The sequence below is a fragment of the Osmia bicornis genome, chromosome 10 (assembly GCF_907164935.1).
Source record: "Osmia bicornis bicornis chromosome 10, iOsmBic2.1, whole genome shotgun sequence".
NCBI lineage: Eukaryota > Metazoa > Arthropoda > Insecta > Hymenoptera > Megachilidae > Osmia > Osmia bicornis.
In genome coordinates, this window is record NC_060225.1 from 9,952,948 (window position 1) to 9,974,254 (window position 21,307).

Sequence of the window (21,307 nt, forward strand, 5' to 3'; positions counted from 1 at the left end):
TTAAAAGAGCTAATGCCAATTAAGTCTCACAATGCTCATGTGTATAACTTGTTTCTTTCTGTTGCATTTGAATAAAACAAATGCACTTAGTATAAATAGTCATTTTGTACTATTATTGAAATAATACACACGCTGCCTTTTCATTTAACAGGACATTTCTTAACTGACATTTTAATGACAAAATACGTCATTGGCTGATCACAGCATTAGATATTGTCACATCACCACATTTAATATACATACAAAATATTAAACTTTCAATCAGATCCAACTGCCATTAAAAAGAATGTTTCAGTGCCAATTTTATCATTACTCAGAACATGGCAGTTTAACATTAAAGCCAAAATATTGAGCTACCCATATTAAATCGAATATTCGCTGAAATTTCATACGAATAAATACCAAAGAAACACTGATATAAACTTGTATCTGCAAGTGCTTACTCATTTTTTTTTTTTAATTATCCTCTATAAAGAATATCAATAAATATTAGATATACCTTTTAAATTAATACAACAATTAAAACAACACATTCATTTTTTTAATTTACACACGGAAAATGTATAATTTTATACACAACTCTGCCTTTTAATTGAATTTTCATTGTAAGTTATATCGAGTATTTCAAGTACTCAAACAACTCTAGATACAAGATTATACAAATTTTCTCATTGTTTTAGCGCGTAAATTTAGTACGGAGATCTTCACTTATATTAACACTCTGCCTAGTACGTGCAAAGAAATAGCTAAAAGTAAGTTGACATACATTGCATTTAATATATTTGAATGTCGAACAGCATTTAACAATAACGAAGATATTTAATTTACTCTAATTCTTTTATAAACTCTTAACATTAAATTAAAAAACCAATATAATAATTTGCGGTAATTTAAATAGTTTTATAACAGAGAAAACTATATATTTAACATCCATACATCATGATTGTGTGGTCATTTTATCGTTTAAAAGAGGGAATGTAATTTTAAGTAATGACCTCTTATTTAAAATTTAAAAAAAAATGATATCTTCGTTATTTGATAATTTTTTTTTAGAAATAAAACATACCTGTGTAAATGTAAAAACAAAAACCCGTGCACACTTGTAGATACCTATTCCAATGTCATGATTATAAAATATACATCACCTATAAAACTGACTAACCCGTTAACTGCCACGCTTGCGTATGCATAAAATGCAAGATATGTATTATGAATGAACTAAAAGGTACTTACAACAATTAGCAACCATGAAGATGATAATAATTTACTACAGAAATATTTAACAATAATAAAGTCAAATGTACATTACACAGAATGGCAGTGAACGCGTCAATATACTGTAAAACTTTCAAGAGAGATTTTTGGTTCTGTAGCTACACGCTGCATCCATTTGTAGCACAAGCACTTCATCCAGTTAAAAAATTGAAATAACAAAAGCATACAGGAAATAAGTTTTACAACCTGGCCGATATTCAAAAATCCTCATTTAAGGAATCAAAGAATTCTTTTCTTAACTCCCCATTTATAGATCAGACAAATTTTAAACATTGTCAGTAACAATTGTTTTCAACGATGCACGATATATTGTATGTATCTTTTTAAATGCGGGTTCTGAATATGGCTTGATGTATTCGAAAAAAGGATCGACTTTTGTAAGATGTGAAAACTGAAAATATTTCGACCCATAGTTATATCATACACTAAGCAATTCCAAAAAGAGTGTATATGTTCTTTTTTTTTTTTTTATACATCATTAATGGCTGTTACTTATTTCATTTTACATATTATTACTGTATAACTGTTACGCTTTGTTATTTTTTATGATGCTTATATGTTACATTGAGAAAATAATTTTTTTTTTTTGTTTTATATAACAAGCAATGTGTTTAATTTGTTCTTCCATAAATATTTAATTTTTCTTAAGTCTTCTTTATGGATCAATGGTTCCCGTAGAAATGCTTAATTTGCACGCAAGTTTCAAAGTATATTCCATTTTCATTAGTTCTAATGAATAATTTCTATCTAATTAAAAAAAAATATTTCTAACCACTGATCTCAGAATCATTGTGTATATTAATCATTAATTATTGTATTATATCCAATAGTGAGCTTGTCATAATGCTAAAAATTGTTTTTTTTTTTTTTTTTTTTCATATAATACGAATAGCTAGAAAGCACAAAATGTGTTACGACTTCCGGCACGCGATTCGAGTCTGTACCGAAAATCTTTCTAGCTTGCTTTGGTTTTAATAAATTTCTGAATATCACGAGTACATAATAAATCTCTTACTTGACAAACGATACGTTTAAACATTGTCCTATCTTCTTGTGAATCACTTTAACTTGTTCACGTGATTAAACGAGGGCTGTGTAAACCCTCGACTTCGGTGTCAATTTGAGGACAATGTTGAGTATCCGGCGGGCCCCAGTCATGTAAATTTCCACTGTTAGCTAATCTGTGCGTAAGTCGATGTGCTATTGAAAAACCTCCACTACCCTCCAACTGTGTTAAAACTATGATGACCTGTCTATAATGAATTTATTATAATTGATAATTATATAAATCTGAAATTCTTAAAAATGAGTAGCACCACTGTGTTACCTGTGAAGCGGGGGAACACTATCGGCAGTTCTGAGTTGTCCTCTAGTGGACACGACATTATAGCTTTCATGGCAGTCACATTTTACATGAATCCATTTATTTACATGACGATTTTCTACCATTACTACAAGTCCAGCCCAGCCTTTAGTTAAGTAATAAGCAGTCATTCCTTCCCTTCCCTAATTGGATAAATCAATATTTTTGTGAATGTTCGATTAGGAGAAGGTACCAGTGTTTTTTACAATTAAATACATAAGTAATTACACAAGTAATTAATTCTTACTTCGTGCCGCTGTCCCTTTGCTAGAGTTAAACTTATAATAGCATCGGCTAAGACGAACGCCGGTGGAGAAATTTGTTCAACTAAAAGTCTTTTTGAGCTATGAATGGCAAGAACATATTCAGGATAACTGGAAGTATCTTCCATTCCTGTATGCCAATGATTGAAGGCTAAACATACAACAATATACAAATCCCTTTCTAGCATTTTGTGACATCCAACAAACCCACGTACTTGTCGTTTACTATGCTCTACTAATCTTCCAACTTCCGGTGCTGCTGGTGAACGTGTACGAAAAACAACTACACACAAATCCAACTGAGATCGTTGCGATTTTTCCGAATTCCTAAATGCACGAGTAACGATATCAAGTTAACCAAATACGTTGGACAATGAAATAAATTGATGCAGTAAATGGATGTACCTTTGTCCTTCTTGAAATAACGTGAATTCCGTTTCAGTAGGTTCCAATACTGTTAGAAGTACACAGGATAAATGTCGAAGAGAAGATAAAGGCGGAAGTGTTCCACGTAATCTAACTTCGCTCCATCCAACTCTAGTTTTACAAATATCAATACAGTCGAAATATTTTAACACATCGTCGAAGGAAATCCAAAAAACCCCGTCGGATGCACCATGCGGCATAAGCATTTCTCTTAACTGCGGCGTCCATATTGGACTATCATCAGACCAATCACCCTTCCAGCTATAATGACCCCAAGGATTACGCAGTCTCAACAGTCTTATTCCCTGTACATCTCGCACATCGAGAACAGAGTAGGCATGCCTTGGCCTTAAACCTTTACGTTGATACTCCTCCTCGTCGACTTTCATATTGCCTCCTCCACAACTAGCACCCATTAAAAACATAGCTTGCCTCGAAGACAAAAGTTGCGCCCATATTAAATCCCTGTCAAGTTCGTCTTCGCTCGGCAAAGCAGATGGTTGCAAAGGCACACTTTCGCAAGGAGCACCTGTAAGTGTAGCTAAACCTTCTATAGCACGTCCAGATACTAAAGCTTCGTAGCAACCATGAATTTTAGCCACTGCTTTTTCAATTAACGGAACCCAAAGTTGTTTTCTTTTGGCCTATAATATACATGTATATTTAATTAAAATTACAAAGTTGAATTAAAAATACATTTTAGTTACTTTATTAACCTGAGAATATACTAGATGGCCTCTTTTATCACAGGGTAACAAGTCATCAACGAGTACTGTGGTCCATTTTCCATCTTTACACAATCTTACTTGATAAGCTCCTTCTGGACACGTTTCTCTCATTACTAATACTCTCTTTACAAGTTCATCACTTTCAGCTAGAACAGCTAAAGCTGAAAGTAGCCAACAATTTCCTAATACACCTTGTGAGATATCAGAAGGTAAGGGTGTTCTAAAAACAGCCCAAGGCAGTTTGGAATCGACAGTAGAATCAACGTTAATTTGATGAGGCCTTCTCCATTGAACAACATGGTTGTCTTTCGTTTCTGCTGGATTATAATACAATGATTTTGGAGCCGGTGGAAACGAGTCGTCGACAAAAGGTTCGTTCGTCTATAAAATAAACAGATAACATAGAAACATATTTTTTATTACACCAACACGTTTGGATAAAAAAGGAAATTATAAATGAAAATTAACGTAATACATGCATATTTGTTTTATTTAAAAATGAAAAGAAAACATTCAATTTCGTTCGTGTTAACCAAGCGATATACCTCTTTGCAATATCGAACAATTCGTTCCCATTTCTCCAATGCTTCTCGTTCTTCAAGTTGTCTTAAATTTTCCATAACTACACTTTCCTGACGTTGTATTGTGAGCGTGCTTGTGCCAGATTCGATAATTCTAGGCCTTTCACCCAGTAGCTGAGATAAATTTTTTGAGATTTGGCACATTTCACAGATTCCATTAGTAGTCTTATTTTCATATGTACACAGTCTACACTGCCACTAGAAAAAATCGGTACATATTATACACGTTTAATTGAAATCAATTAAATAACAATAAAAAAGGACCAATCATAAGATAATCGTACTTGACCATGAGTAGAATCTTTAATCCTTGAATGTCTCTTATCCCCAATCGAAGAACCATTTCTCCTAACAGAATTTCTGTGTCTCGGAGTAACAACTTTTGAATTTATAGGAGTCGAACAAAGCCTTGGACTTGGACTTCTCGAGCCGAAGAATCTACTATCTTTCGGTACTTCGAGAAAATCAGCCAACGTTTTACAAGCGTTACAGGTTTGCGCTGATAGCGGATTTCTTAAAGTACACGACGGGCACACCCAACTCTCGCCTTTCCGTAACGTTGCATCTTCTAAATGCATAATACTTTTTAATTTCGAGCCACCGCATGCTTCGCACGTTGTTCTCGAAGCGGCATTTAAGAGAGTACATTTTTTACAAGTCCATACAGGCGATGGTGGATCGATCTGATCGTCTAAATCGGATTCTGCCGTGGCCAATGTAGCAGTTTTTTGTGGAATGTATCTAACGCTATCTCTAGATACAACGATCGGAGACTGTGTATGCATGGAACAACTTGTTTCATCTTTTGTGACTGTTATTAAACTAGGCTGAGTAAGCGAAGGTGGTGATCGAGATGATTCGCATATATCGCAACCAGCCGACCAGAGAGGATTATACGCGTAAGAACATTTCCGACATGTCCACATACGCTTTAGAGAGCTTATATTAGGTACATCTCCAACAGGACTAGCTGCCTCGCTATGCGCTTTCGTCGGTACAAGACCCAATTTACTATTCTGCTTTTTTGGTAACGGTGGCGGTATATCGGGATCGGTTATTCCAATGTAAGAGTACTTTGGTCTTGTACTGAAACCAACCGAATGAGGTGGTACCGCCGGAGGTTCATCTTCGTTCAGACTTCTACGATTGACAATTTTTTTTTCAGCTACATGTGCAACAGATTCAATGTCGGAAAACGATCGTCTATAAGATAGTGCACTTGCAGAAGATAAAGCACGGGGTTCCCAAGCAGGTACACTGATAACTACTCCGCTGCAAGGCGCTGGACTTCTAGGAGCTTCGCAGGCCTCGCACTGTTCTAGGCCAGGTGCATTGTCGAGAGTGCAATTGTCGCAACTCCAAAGGGCATCGTCTTGCTGCGAATCTGTTACTACTAAACTTGTTGGTCTTTGAGTAGAATGTTCCGATAATTTATGTACAACAGAGCCATTAGATAGAGAGCGACTAACTTTAGATTTAACTCGTTCGTATATCGAAGGACTATGTCTTTTTGGTGAACGCTGAGAGGTATTGCTGGTATTCGTATAGGAAAGTGTAGTAGAATCCATGGTCTCTATCGGTGGTAAACTCCAATCTTCCCTGTCGATTTGTCTCCTTTCATTACGACTTATACTCGTTAATTGTGCCATATCTGTCGAACATAAACGAAACGCTATTAAATAACATTACTTCCCTCCGGTAATATTTATATTTACGTAATATGCACCTTTATTAATATCTCTTGCATTATTTATAGATATACTTGTCGCGTTAAAACCATCCAAAATATTTGCTAAAAGCTCAGATGTGGTTTTCAGACGATTCGTTTTCCGTAAATTTAATTTTCTACTTTTACGCGCTCCAATCTGCTTTTTGTCAGTTTTAGATATTGAATAATTAGCATCGCAAACTACACAAGTTACAGCTGAACTGCAACTGTTCTCTGATAAACAACGAACGCAAGTCCATTGTGTTACTACCGAAGGTAGAGAAGAAGATCGCTTAATTGGCTCCTTTTTATAACACCTTCCATTCCATAGGTCATGATGAGATTTGCTTGTATGATTATTAGGTACACTTAAATTTCCTTCTGAGCTGAAAATTAAAAGAAACGATACAACAGTTAGCGATATACCAGTGGTGAGAACATTTGTGAATATAATAACAGCAAAAGAAAGCCGGTATTCTTGGATGCAGTAGCACTTACAGAAACATGCAACGAATAAACTTTAATTCTTAATCTTGTCGTTTACTGTTCGTGTGGTAAACTGACTTTGGCCAGCAGAAAGCAAGGGCAAAAATACTTTATTTGAAAAAGGGTAAGGAGTACCAAAAGAATTGAAAGAGTATTGAAAATTGTGAATCTGACAGACTGTGTACAAACACACGAGAAATCGAAGATAGGGGGATGGGTTAAGAGAGAGGGGAGAAGAGCTACGGAGGGAGACGAGCTAACAAATTTTCTCACCGATGTATGAGATCGGTTTTGACGTATTCGTTAACCGCCAGACGCGTATCGTCCGCTGTTGGTTTATCCAGGCGGACTTTCAACGAAGGTGTCGGCGGAGCGGACACTGAGGAAGTATTACATTCCTCGTTATCCCTTTTCTTTTTTTCACCTTTTTGCCGTGGAACTTTGTGTTCCAAGCTCAGGCTTAGCCTGAAGTTTGCTTTTTCATCACTCTTAAGCCGAGTAAGGCCACACCTGGCGCATCGCGTGCTCTCCGTTGGATTTATCAGAGCGCACTCCGAGCAATGCCACTGCAACACCGATGCGATCGAGCCCATTCTTTACACGTAGTCATGGCTCTTTTGCTAACAGGATCACTGACTTTTGTAGCCACGATCCCTTTATACGAATAAACACCACACCTCGACACGAGGACGTCGAATCAACGATATCGTAAAACACGTTCCGCGAAAATTCCTTTCGGCAGCGGCGGTTGCCCGCCGTTCTTTGTCATATGTTTCGAGACGGCCATCTTTTTTAGCCCCTTCCTCTTCCTCACCCAATGTTTTATTCTATCTTTTTCTTCCTTTTTTCTCCCTTTCTTTTCTTCGTCGCATCACACAGTAAAAACACAAATGCACGCACGAACCTTTAGTCTAGCTGTGCTTTTCTTTTCCTTTCATCTGTCGCACATACTTTTTTATTTTACACAATCTTCGTTCACGACTTATATAGTTTTCTATCAACGACAATCTAACACAAAATATACGGCGAGTAGTTAATCGTTTAATTCATTATCGTTCACTTAAAATTATAATACAAGATAAAACGTCAATTGCAAATGGAGCAGACATCATTCGTGTATATGTCATTATTCGGAGTTGGTTGTGTTGACTACACGAGTTGCAACACAGGGCTGTATGATTATTTATGTAACTGAATACTTTTAGATTTTTTAATTACTTTAGATTTTTAATTTTCTATAACCAGTGCTAATTACTACCAGTTCTAGAAAGTTTCATCAAATATGATTGATTTTATCGCCTAAATTTATTTTGACCTCGATTATTAGAAACTTCTCTATTCGTTTCAAATAATAAAACAATCCTTGAGATAGTATTTTTATATATACGTAAATCTACTTGTTAGCTTTAGTGCAGCAAACATTTCAGGTTTGAAAAGGTTATGAAATCGAAATGAACAATCTGATTACAATTGATGAACGATATTCTTGTGGTTAAACTAACGTTAACGAAACGTGCTTTTTATATATCAAATATTAACTTATACCCGACATTTTTGCGCCAATTGTTACGATTATTTCAACTTTGTTTTTTATACGTCACTGGTTGACAGGAAGTATCATACAGGGTGTCTCATCAGTAACTACGCAACTATATAATTTTACTTGTAACTACAGAAGAAAATATTTTATATATAATCTGAATGGTATTAAAAGACGGACATGCTGTAAAGAATACTAATATCATATTTTCAGGATATGTTTAATATCGATATTTTCTAACATTGAGATAGTTTATTTTTCACACATACTGTAGCTAAAACACTTTGCGAATGTTAGCGACATCTATGATCAAATTTATTATGGCAGTGATCTATAACTATAAGAAATGTTACACCACCAAGTCCCTGTGGCGCAGAGGATAGCGCGTTGGACTTCTAATCCAAAGGTCGTGGGTTCGATCCCCACCAGGGATGAAAAACGTGGTTGATAAAGGGGTTTCTCTTTATAAACCATTTATTTTTTTATTTTGTTTCTTCGAATTAATTTTATTTTACGCTAATGATCTATATCATTTTTTATTAACTCTTCATCAACTTTTGCAGAAACAAAAAATTTCTTTCCAACAGTTATCTTAGATTTACCACACTCGCTGTTAAGTTTGTTTTAATTTTGGTTGCTTCTGGTTTGGAGCAAAAATAATACCGAATGATGAGCATGCAAGAGAGGGATGGACTCCGAGGTGAATAGACTTCGTGTAAATATGTATCCCCGCGTAATAATCGTATTGTTCCCTTTATGTCGTAGCCAGTTATCTCTTTCTCTGCATTAATGAATTTAGAACGTTCACGAACCTCTGTTAATGTTCAGTTCCACATTCTATCATTAACTACATGTTCCATTTGATTTTTAGAAAAATTGATTTCTAATTACACTACAAACTTAAAATCTTCACACGATGAAAAGAAGAATTATATAATTTACTGAATTAATATTTATGTTAAGCAGTGTAAACATGTTGTTCGTTTACTTTTTAATGATAAATATCAAGTTCCTTGAAGGAAATCATTCGTTTAATTGTAAGAACAATGAATCCCACTCGAAATCTTCTGGAACAAAGCCAATTGTGATATAGCACGAGACAGTTAGACGCTTCATTCGCATTTTTATTATAGAATCGTGCAGAAACCTCATAAATAACTACTCTACGCATTTTATCTCTGTTGTTACTGGTAAACATTACAGAAGATCGTGACGTCTTCTTTTCCAAGAACAGACAATGTCTTTCAAGAATGATTCTCCTAAATATCATACACGATTCCTGTGAGTTCGAAGCAATTTTCAGTAATATTTTCCATGCGATCAGTATTCAATAATTTCACATATTAATTAGATTTGAATTAATAAACAAAGAATCTTATCAACAAATCTAAATATATACATGTTTATTAATACTGATTAAATGCTTTAATTGCCAGGTAATTTCTTTTTTTTTTAATTATTTTTACGCAATTTATGCTATTTGTGCTAGACGATTCCACTTATCTGAAATAGTGACATTTTTCTATTTTAGATCCTAATAAACATCCGTATCTAGAACAGCCTCTTTATCGCGGTTTTATTTAAATTGCGATACGTGCTAAATTAGTCTCACATATTACAGTGTAAACATGCTGTGTAACTGAGTTTTGGAAAACAAGGTAATATTCACTAGTAGTATTTTTGATTTTTCTCAAATTCGAGCATCTATATCTTCAGAAAATTTTAATAAGTGATAAAAATACTTGTCTTTTATGAATTTAATAATTCACATAGAAGAGAAGTATCTAGACTTTAGACGTTCAATCTGTCGAGCTGGTGTTTACCACATAATTTAAGCCTGTCTGTTACGGATATTGATCGATACATCATTAATTATTAATGGACACCTTTTACATTTTACGATCGCATCAATACACTGCCAGAGGTGTCGTTTTCTTCTGCTCAGCAATTTACTACTGATTCTAAATTGCTTAATTAAACTCTGATTTTCAGACGACAATCACGTGTCTGTTTTACATTCAAGAACAAGCCATTTTTGTATATTTAAATTAACACGAAGACTTGATTATTCAGGAATTTTTTTAGCACTAGAACCGGTCTAAATGACCAATCTAATATTCCTCCATTTTTTCCTCTTAAATCGCAGAGATTATCAAGGTGCTTTATTCGTGTGTTAATTTTTAAATTTTACTTTCATGATGTGATTATCTTAAAGGATGCATCAGATGCATTTGTGTAAGAATCTTCTTACAGTACTAAACGAATTAATAAGTTACACTTTTGTGCGTCAGGTAGTTAAACGATGAACTAAAATGCAAATTGTAGCGGATAAGCGTGACTCATATCCGTAATTAATTCCTTTTCCATGTCCACGTATGACAAATTTACCGCTAGTCATAACAACGGGGCAACATTTTAAATTGCTACTTCAAATATTTTACTTCCTGATTCATGCTGGATCAATTTCCCATTTCCTTTTATTGGAACTCTTTTATTTGCCATCACTGATACGTAATGCTTTCTATATAAAAATAAACGGTAATATACTTCTCTTAATTAAATAGGAAGTTAACCAGGAAACATTATGTCCAGTAGAAAATAAATGGATCTGAAGTAAAAAGGAAAAACTTGTACTTACTGGCTAATGGATATGCGTTTCAGATTGAACATAGAAATAAAATCTTATTATATGCTTTAATGAAATCTATTCCACGATATAATTAGCAGACATATTGATTAGACGTGATTCTAATCTATTAATTTTCTGTTAAAACGTTTACATATTAACTTTAATGTATTTGAAGATAACTAGTTCTCATGCTTTACGTGTTGAGCATGTATAATACTTTCTTTAATAAGCATTATGCTAATTAATATAGAGTACGAAATGGATTTAGATTCTAGCTACATTAGCGAGGAAAACTTCTTTAGTCATGTTATACTTTCTCTGTTTTTCCACGTATAGATCAAAATATTACTATATCATTTTTCGAAGTTCGATCACTGGATCACGATTTAGGATACATCCTTGACCCGTTTTTACAAAATTATTCAACACGTTGCGAAACTCGTCCAATATTGTGGGGGTGTATCGGTGTATTTTAGAAGTAGACATTTTATAGGTTTTTCACCGTTTCTTGCAACACGTTTTCGTTTACTCGTGAACGATGGAATTAGTCACGTATCGCGTGAAATTTAAATGAAACGAGTGTAAAGTTAATATAGTCGTTCTTGGAACTTTAAACAGGTACAAAATACAGAAAAGCGATAAACCGGAGTAAGTAAAATAAACTGTTCGAAATAAATAAAGCGTGCGAAATTATAAATAAATAAAATTGACATTATTTTTATGCATAAAATGCATTATCAGAGAGAAAATGATATGGAGCATCTTATTTTGTCAATGAGCTAAAATTATCGCTTATCAGCGTTATCGTCGCCAGATTAACACTATGCATTTGGCTGTTTCAGATAATTCGTCAAATACATATAATTCTTTTAAACAAAAGTAGATAACATTTAGGAATAAATAAGAAACGGATCATTGCAAATTTTATGGGCGTACTCTTGACGTAGTTAAAAAACAAGCCAGCGAAATTGTCATTATAATTTGATAAGTTTAACTCTTTCTTCTTTCAAGATGCTTCTACAAAATCCAAAAAAAAAATTGTAACCGAAACAAATTCCTTCCGTACCTGTTGAAACGATTACGAACTTAGTTAATCTCGGTCTGGACGTTACTTTTAGTCCCTTTGACACCTTTGTATTAGATTGTAATAATACACAGGCAACACATAATTGTAGGACTGTACAAATTTTATTAAATAACAAATTTGTTAACTACTATTAACTTAGAAATTGTAATTAGAATTTAGAAATATACGATTGAAAATTTGGAGACAGAAAACACGAGTTTCGAACCTAACATCTTTGGATTACGAAGCCTAGACCCTACCTCTTTCCTTACTTCTACCCTGTGTAATATCTCTTTATTTAGAATACTAATTGCACAAAATTGTATTGTATAAAAATATTATTAAATTGCTAATAAGTTTTATAAACAAAAATAGATTAATGTCTAATAATTTAAAAATTGTTACATAAATAATCATTGACCACATTGTTATAATACAATTTTAAATAACACAGAAGTTGATAAAAAGTCATTTTTATACTATGTTACTAAATTAAATTCCTTCTTAACATAATGTTACACGTGTCTCACATTATGATGTTCATGCTTCTGCTTCATTAACCAAAGGACACGCTCTATCACGTTAATGAAAATCAATATTAAACTGTTTCAGCGATGGAACCTAACGATGAAGAGTTTTGAATTGGTATATCCCCTTTAAGCTGGTTCCTAACTGGTTTTACCAACATTTTATCCATATAATCTGTCGTAGCAATGCTTCACCTGAACTGTGGTGCACTCTATTTCAAATCTTCTGTGTCCCTCAGACTACAGTCGAATCTTTATCACTCAAAAACCATTATAAGGTACTTTCTCAAAATCTGTCTACTAGTAAATGCTGCAGATAACTCTTGAAGATTCGGTATTAACATTTTTCATAGAATCGTCATCGTTCTCTGCTTCTGGCAAGTCAGATAGTGAAAGTGTTGGTCTCGAAGCAAGACCATGAACATGGTACTGTTCGTGACTTCTGGCACGAAATCTTTATAACGAGCATTCAATTAATAAATTTTTGAACAACTGAATCATTGCTGTAGAAGCAAGAGGATATTATTTTCAAGATAAAAAATAATAAATTAATATTGTAATAATACAGCAACGAATATTGTCAGAGTTGTAAATATTCTTCTCACTAGTTTCTGCTGCTTTCACGAGATATTTAATTATCTCTTCGCCTCCCATTTATACACGCGCAACGTAATCACATTGCTCTAATCAGGAAATGGCGGAGATGCATTTCGTGTACACACGCTATAAGATGCATATTTCATTCTTCGATTTACTGCTCTCCAGATTTTAACAATTAATTAACTTTTCTCTCTCGACAGTAACGACGTTACTTCATCGTACACTATAGCCAAGTAAACTTGAAAGGCTGTTTCTCTCGCTACGTTCTACGGATGCTCCTTTTACCTTATTCCACCGTGAAATCGCACACTCAACCTTACAGTTACACGGTACGAACGGGTTAAGTGACAGCATGAAGATAATGACGTCAATCGAAGGGCTTAATTAATCGATAACGTTAATTAAATGTCGTCATTATCAACTACGACATCCGGTATTCGTTATTAATGAATCTAAAAATTGATCAAACTCAATGAATGAAAGTTCTAACGAATAATATCTTGTCGGTTAACCGGACAGTGAAAGGTCTCGAATGATCCAACATCTGGAGTTAAGATTCACACCTGTATTCTGAGAACGACGTGTTCCTAAGCTGATCGTTTTACATGGAAATTTACCAGAAAGATTAACCTACTGTTATTGCGATCGCGTGGTTATTATTTGCTTTAATGCAACCTTATTCGAGCAGATTAAAATCGTCATTCCAATTGACCTACGGAGGAGGAGGACCCCCTGTAAGCATATCGATGTAGATACATAAATCAAAATCAATTATGTGCGGACAGTTACGTAAAAGAGACGATACCATATCGTGGACATGTTGTACAATACTCTATAAGTGAATCCAGTATATAACCTGGTGAAACCGCTTTAACTAAATTGCATTACATAATCTTGAGTCACACTGCGGTCTGCAGTGTTATGCACCAGAAAAAAGAAAAAAAAAAACACCTTCAAGACTTTAAAAGGAATGTTTCGAGATCGTTTTGAAGTGACATGACGTCGAGTTTGCGTTTCTGATATTTTTGCTCAAATATCTGCTAATTGGAGCCAGACTAGTTTGAAAAAGAATTTAGCGTATGCGAAAAAGGGAATCTCTGCTGGAAATAGATATACATATGTTTCTATTGTAAGAGACGAAGAGGCTGACGTGAAACGCGCTCTTCTTCCGGTTTCATTATTCTTCTACGGAAATCTCACAACTCGCAATAAGTAAAGCTTATTATGCAAGAAATTCGTATCCCACGTTAGGAAAAATCACTAATTTTAGAGCGTGGGACGTTCTCATACCTCGAACCCCGAATTAGTACTGTTCCGCAGCAAGCTTTTATTCGTACACGAAATTAACAGTCCAATTACCCTGTTAATCGTTCATTTTTTCATAGATTTTCATTGACATTTATGTAAATGGAGGAATAAAAAAAGAGTTGCACGAATTGACGAATGCAAGAGAGGATGGATGATGTTCTTTGACCATTTTCTTGGGGTCTTGGTTGGTCGTCATGGCGACCGGAAGGGTCTACGCTCTCTTGTGCTCTCGAGGTCGGCAAGGACGAGTCGTCGAGGGGTGCCAGCTACACTCGTTTCTACCATTCGTCACATATTTGCAAGAGGCTCTCTTTCATTCTGACAAATCCTACGTTTCTCCCATAACAACGGTACAGTCTAATTTAAAAGAGGGAGGAATTGTATATTTGAAATTGAAACATCTTTTTCAAACTTTTCAGCAATGCTGTATATGCTTGACATGCAAATTGGGAAATCAATAAGCAATAGATTATTGATATTCAGAGGAGGAACATCTCTGATAGCTCCTTTTCTGTGCAGAGTACGCGTAAAATGAGAAAATGAAGAAAAACAGTAATAAAATTTCTAATCTCTTTGTTAAGAGCTGAATGAAAATGACCCTGAATTCGTCATTAAAGGAAGTTCTACTCCTTATCTTTGTCAAACTTAAAACATTTACTTTGATACTGTGCTGATATAAACTTGCACTATAAATTTTCTATTTATTTATCAATGACTGTACGTTTACTTTGACTCAGTCCCTTGAACTATTGATTAACCATCGGGGTCAATGGTTCCTTCAAAATCTTGCTTCTCAGGCAAGGATCATCAATCTCTTCTTTCGTGGACAATACCATTGAAACAGTCGCTATATAAATAAAGGCGGACTGCAAAGTTCTAGAAGTCCATTCATGAATCACCATTTCTATTTAAAAGTCAAATACCCCTGACTAACATTTTTCGTGTTTCTCCTATTTTGATAAATAAAATTGAAAAATTATTCCATCGAGTATTTTTTAAAATTTTGTTCCAAGTCAACTTCTCTAAAAAATTTGTCACCGAGTGGAATAAACGGATGTTTGTTGACGACAGTTCAAGGAAATATTGTGCACACGGTATCAGTTCCCAGTTGTGCCGTTTCACGTTTTCCAATATCACTTTGTTTTTCAAGTAGTTTGTCATCGAAATGCATTGTTGATAGTTTTTCGCGTTCAAAACATATTTCTCATGCAGCTCGCAAATGTTTGTTCAACCATCTACCATTTTAGAGCTGTACTTTCAGAATGGCACACACTCTGTATATAGTATTTTTAAACAATCCACAACAGTCCAATTTTGTAGGAATTTTATTTTTAGAAGTTTGGAAGAACGTTTTATGCCTTTTACCAAGGACCGAAAACATTTCCATATTAATCTTAAATAGCTTCACTTTATTACCCCGATTCTTACAGAAGGAATTACAAAGATGCACTGTTTTTTTTCATACCGGTATTCTCGTCAAAAATTCCCCGATTCTTGTTATCTTTATTCGCGAAAACTGTACAGCATACGATCATGAAATCTTGAAATTTCAATGAAATGCTAGTTTATCGATCTTAATTCTGCTATATCTAATCACGCGAACAGCTATCGCAGACTTGTGCCGATTTCAGTTCAAAGTTTCCAGTCCAAGAGTCTGACGATACCGTAAATCATTATTCATATTTACAAAAGTACTTCACAGGAAGGTATCATTTTCTGCAGACGTGTAAGAACACTTGAGGTTGTGACAAAGTTAACGATCGAATAATCTATGTATCTGTATCATTATTTCAGGTCGTGATATTCTTAAATACACGAGTGATTGCGTTTACGTCATTAACAAGCATCGACGGTTTTATTTCATTCAAGTAAGTACCTTGTTTAACGCTTTGAGTCATCCGTGTCTGGCTGACGTAGAAATTTTTATATGGGCTTGTTATTTAGTTTAATTGGATGATCCGCACTATTCTCGATCATCGTTAGAGAAAAAAAGAGGTAGATTCTTTGGCAAAATTTCCTTAGAAAAAGTCAGCGAAGAAATTGATAGCTAGTTCGTTGATTAAAAACGCCTGATAAACAGAGAATATTGGATACACCTACGCACATATCAGTACCGCAGAGCGTAAAGCTTCAGAATATTTTTATTAATAAACCACGTAGCTGCGGTGCAAGCTTTCACCTTTAAACTTTAACAACTCTCGGATTATGTACACCGTATATCATAGTTATTATTCTGCACAGGATATTAAGCAAGCCATCTCACTTCGTTTCTTTTATCCTCTAACCGAGCGGAAAAATCAGCACGTTTTCTTTTGTAACAGCGAAAAGAATAGAAGGCCCGACCTTTAATGGATTAAAATACTCGGATAAATTTGGAAAATTTTGTTTATCGTTTACTTGTATCGGTACTCGATCGATCTCCCATTGTTTCCCACGATAAAACTCATTATTTACCATTTCTATTTCGCGACAACCGACCTCTGACCCCCGAACCGTACCGTTTCGCGGTAAGATTAGAATACACTTCTTTGCAACATTGTCCTGTGGATCTTTTACGTAAGTACATCTTTCGGATAAAAATCGTTGACGCAAGTCGTACACGCATATTTATTCACCGGGGTCGACGTATCCGAATCTATGAAAGACTTTTCGAAGAATATTTGACTTGACATTTTTATTGTCCGATTTTTTAGCGGCACAGAAACGTCTCGAGCTTTGTCAACTAGTATTCCTCAAATCAATTATTCTATTTTCTGATCTAATTAAAACTATCTCCCAAAACGTTCACCCAGATGCTCGAAACACCTTTGTGCCTCACATCCAGCCAATTTTATGGCAGAGCCTTATACATATGTCTCTTACACCGACAATACCGTCGGTTCCCGATATAAAAGCTGCTTTCTTTTTCATCTCAAGACTCTGCAGATGCGCGAAAGCCGTTACAATTGTTACCGACAAAAGAGGAACTCCTGTCCACACTAAGGTGTACCCTCCAGGTGCTTTCAATTCCGTCAAATACGTTATTTCATTGAAATTTCCCATCTAGATAAGTCGCGTACCTTTGCTTTCGTTTATTCTGTAGCCACGAAATGGCAGTGATAAATAGGAAAAAATTATTCGCTTCTGAAGAATGACGTCCGTTAATTAAAAAGATTATTCCTTTATAAAATTAAAGCGTTCAGGGTCATCGGTATTGTTTTTTGCACGATATCGTGTGTTTTTCAGTATATACAAACTAAACGGATAGAAAAAAATGGCACATGTTGTTTACTTGGAATATTGTACGTTTCAAAATGTTTGATACGAGAAATCTAGAAGAACGGATTAGAACTGATATTTTATTGTATATATTTTTTTATATGCAACCGAAGTCTAGATCATTTTTTTAGATCCTTTATATCAAATTCATTTCGCAACACGAAGTTTTTTATTAAGAAGTAAACAGTATTTAATATCTTTCAATTTTATTTTTACCCGTTCGTTTGCTTAAGATTCCTCTGTTCTATTCCAGTTTAACAAGAACATGTAATTCTTTGTTGAAAATAATACCGATGGGAACTTGGACACTGTGGCCTTGAAATAAATGACCTTTACCAAACAACTTTTGTTCTTGTTCTTTTTTTTTTCATGGCCGAACGTTGCAGTGACATGCAAGCTTATAATTTTACCTTGTATCGTATGTAACAGAGTTACACATATATTGGAATTTATAATTCTATGATTGATAATTATCGTTAATAAAAAAATAAACATGTAACGCTTGCAATATCTACATAGGAAATATATTGACGTAGATATTGACAAAAAGTGCTAAAAAAAGATTTAAAAATAGTAGACATTTAGTGTAATCAATGTCGCGAACCGATACAATCCTTATCATTGATTACCATGTATTACACACATGTCAAAACAAATGTATAGACAAGATTGCTGTTTTGAAAAAAAATTTCTATAATCGTGGGTGATTTTTATTCAATTAACCTACAAAGTAATGAATCTAATGTAATAAGATTAACAGATGGCAATCACGTGTATTGTTCAACGTTAGCTCGTGTTATCAGGTTGGGGCAAACAGGACGCATCTCGAATACGATAAGAACCAAGTGTTTTTCTCTTATCTAGCATTCGAAAGGCTTGAGACAAGGATTTCATTAAAATAATTATATATTAAAACGATAATGAAACAGCTTTACGGAACAGAGTCTAAGTACCGATCGGCATCGCCGATCTATGGGCAAGCAGAGTATGGAAGGAAAAGTTTCTAAATCCCTAAAGGATAGAGATTCAAGGCTAGTTCTGTATGTATGATCAAAGATAATTCATATATAAAGTAAAGAAAATTTATTTTACTCATTTTGGTAACTCATTAATAGGTGATAAATAATGAAAACGTTCCAACAGTCGAGTGGACATTATTGTATAATTACTCATTCATACATAAAAATGGTAAGATTTATGATCATTCGTAATCATTCATTCGTTATTCATCTAATATTTACAAAAGAACAAAAGAGAAACTTAATATGTAATGTTATATTAATATACGAGACGAACATAAAGGACAATCAGTATCGACATTTGAAACGCGACGAGTTCTCGAATCGATATCCAAGTACAATCAATAAATCGAAATGAACACGTATCAGACGGCGACTGACTTTCGAGAATCGCAACAATTTCCTTTCCTTTCTTTCTTATTATTCTTCCTGCACGTCATCTCCTAATGTAACACACAGAGTACATAGTACCTTGAAGCCATTTTTTAACTATGACGCCATCGTCTACGTAATATCACAGACAATCTTAAAGTTTACCACAAAAAATGATAATTGGTTACATCAATGCTTTGAAATGATATCGATATACAAACATTTCATTTTCGATCAATTTAACGATCGATGATATCAGACATGTTACTCCTGATTGAACACGTAAAGTGGTTCAAGTAACGTGTCCGAAGAAAAAAGTTATAAAAGTTGACATTCATCAGACACGGTGTATCGTTCATTCCACGAACAACAAGAAAAATGAACACTCGATGCATGTGCGATCGAATCTGATCCTGGTTCGATGTTAACAATTTCATTTTCTATATGACTTTTTTCTAAGGAAAACTTTCGGTACCACCGTACACTCTACGTGACAAAATGGCTACCATAGAAAATAATTTCTTATATACTGTAAATGCACTTTACAGTTAAAAAAATCGAAATCGCTTGTGCGTAACAGAGATTGTGCGATTATGTTCAACAAGTATAATTTACCGTTATATTTGTTAGCGATTTCGGTAATCAGCTTTTTAATTCGAATTAATTGCAAAATTGAAAATGAATTTCGTTGAACATGCATTGATCATTAAGATAATTGCTAATAAAATGTCCATTCCTATCTATCATTCGGTATATTGCACGTTCTTATATCTATCATTTGTTTACTTCATAAATCATAGAATTCCAAGTGAAATTCGAAGTTGATGATGATTCATCGTCCGCATCGAAAGTAAAAGTTAAATTAATTTTCTTCTATAATATCAGTTAACGATTAAGTGATCATCGTATCAGTTGATATGTATCATTAATTGGCCGCGGTTGAATTAATCCCGACATGTGACTCATTTCGAAATGCAGCTATTTTAAACGATTCAAAAGTATCAGGATTATTTTAAACACAATTGAAAATACACGTAGCTGGTCCTTTCCTTAGATTAAGGTTCTGGTATTTTCGAGTACCTAATTGTGTTAATTCATCGAAAGGATGAATTAATAAATGATAATTTCATCGAGATCAGGTTCGATTCGAACGTCCTTCGAGACCTGGTCAAGGTAAGAGTGAAGGGATGATCGAAGGAAACCGAGCCCTCTCACTCGGCTGATTCATCAGGATCCTCTTTTTAACTATTAATCAGAGGCTATACGCGGTAGTTTGCAGTTGCCAGGTCAAAGTTAACGGTTATTTTCGCCGGAAAGAAGAGAAGAATCAGCAGTGCACACTCGGGCTCGCGTGTTGGTAGCCCCATAAGAGAAACGTTGACCTCCTCCTCTGTTGCTTCTCCTTCTACTTCTCCTACTCCTTCTTCTCCTTTTCCTCCTTCCATATTCGTGTGTTCTCCTTTCTCGTTTCGAAGACTTTGATTTTCCTTCGTATCTCCATGTCTCGTTTCAAGCTGCACGCTGCGCCGGCTAGAAGGAACGCTGCGATTGGTCATGGCTGGCTAGGATCGATGATGCTGCTAGTTGCTGGAGCCTAGTGACAACATGGCCTCGCGGTACTCCTCTTCAACTCCCGATAACACCTTCCGAATGATTCGCTCACTCGATTTGTTTCCAATAAATCGGGTGGAGCCGATTTAGAAATTGGCCGTACCTATATGATTCCGTTTCTCGGTTCAGATCCACGGATATATCGTATTTGCCGGATGCTTCTCGAACTCAGAAAAGTGGTTCTTCGTGTAAATTAAACAGATCCAATGAAAAACGGCGATTTCGCACACAGGAAGATGGAGACGTTGGATCAAGAAGGCGGGGGTTTAAATAGTAATACTTTTCTTTTCGAGTGCGCTCTCTCCATTATTGCGGAGAGGAATTGATCGTTTTGGCTTTCGGCCATTCGCCGTGAACGACGAAATGTCACGACGCGCCTGGCTAACAAGGTGATCGTCCTTAGATCTCTTCCTCCTCGACGATCGGCAGGCTGCTCTGGTGCATCAACGGGCTCGTTCTCGCTGTGAAGGCCATTATCCAGTAATCGAGCTCTTTCTTATTCTCCATCAGAAAGGTTAACGCGATAGGCGAATCGAAACCTTTCTGC

At 35.0% G+C, this 21,307-nt stretch overlaps 1 protein-coding gene and 1 non-coding gene across 3 annotated transcripts; one reads left to right on the forward strand and one right to left on the reverse strand.

The window, feature by feature from the left end:
• Positions 1-532: 532 nt before the first annotated feature.
• On the reverse strand, positions 533-8,475 carry LOC114874192 (calpain-D-like). 2 transcript variants are annotated; one of them, XM_029183258.2, is made up of 9 exons: positions 7,104-8,475; positions 6,363-6,730; positions 4,921-6,287; positions 4,601-4,834; positions 4,044-4,436; positions 3,307-3,971; positions 2,886-3,228; positions 2,603-2,781; positions 533-2,528 (listed from the first exon to the last, which is right to left on the reverse strand). In XM_029183258.2, exons 1-9 carry the CDS (start codon positions 7,421-7,423, stop codon positions 2,348-2,350), a joined length of 4,050 nt encoding a protein of 1,349 aa, XP_029039091.1. In that variant the 5' UTR covers positions 7,424-8,475; the 3' UTR covers positions 533-2,347. The 2 variants fall into 2 exon arrangements, with proteins under 2 accessions (XP_029039091.1, XP_029039092.1); XM_029183259.2 differs by lacking the exon at positions 7,104-8,475 and adding an exon at positions 6,843-7,094.
• Positions 8,476-8,731: 256 nt separating this feature from the next.
• On the forward strand, positions 8,732-8,804 carry Trnar-ucu. Its single transcript has one exon. It is a non-coding gene; the product is annotated as a tRNA-Arg (tRNA).
• Positions 8,805-21,307: the final 12,503 nt, after the last annotated feature.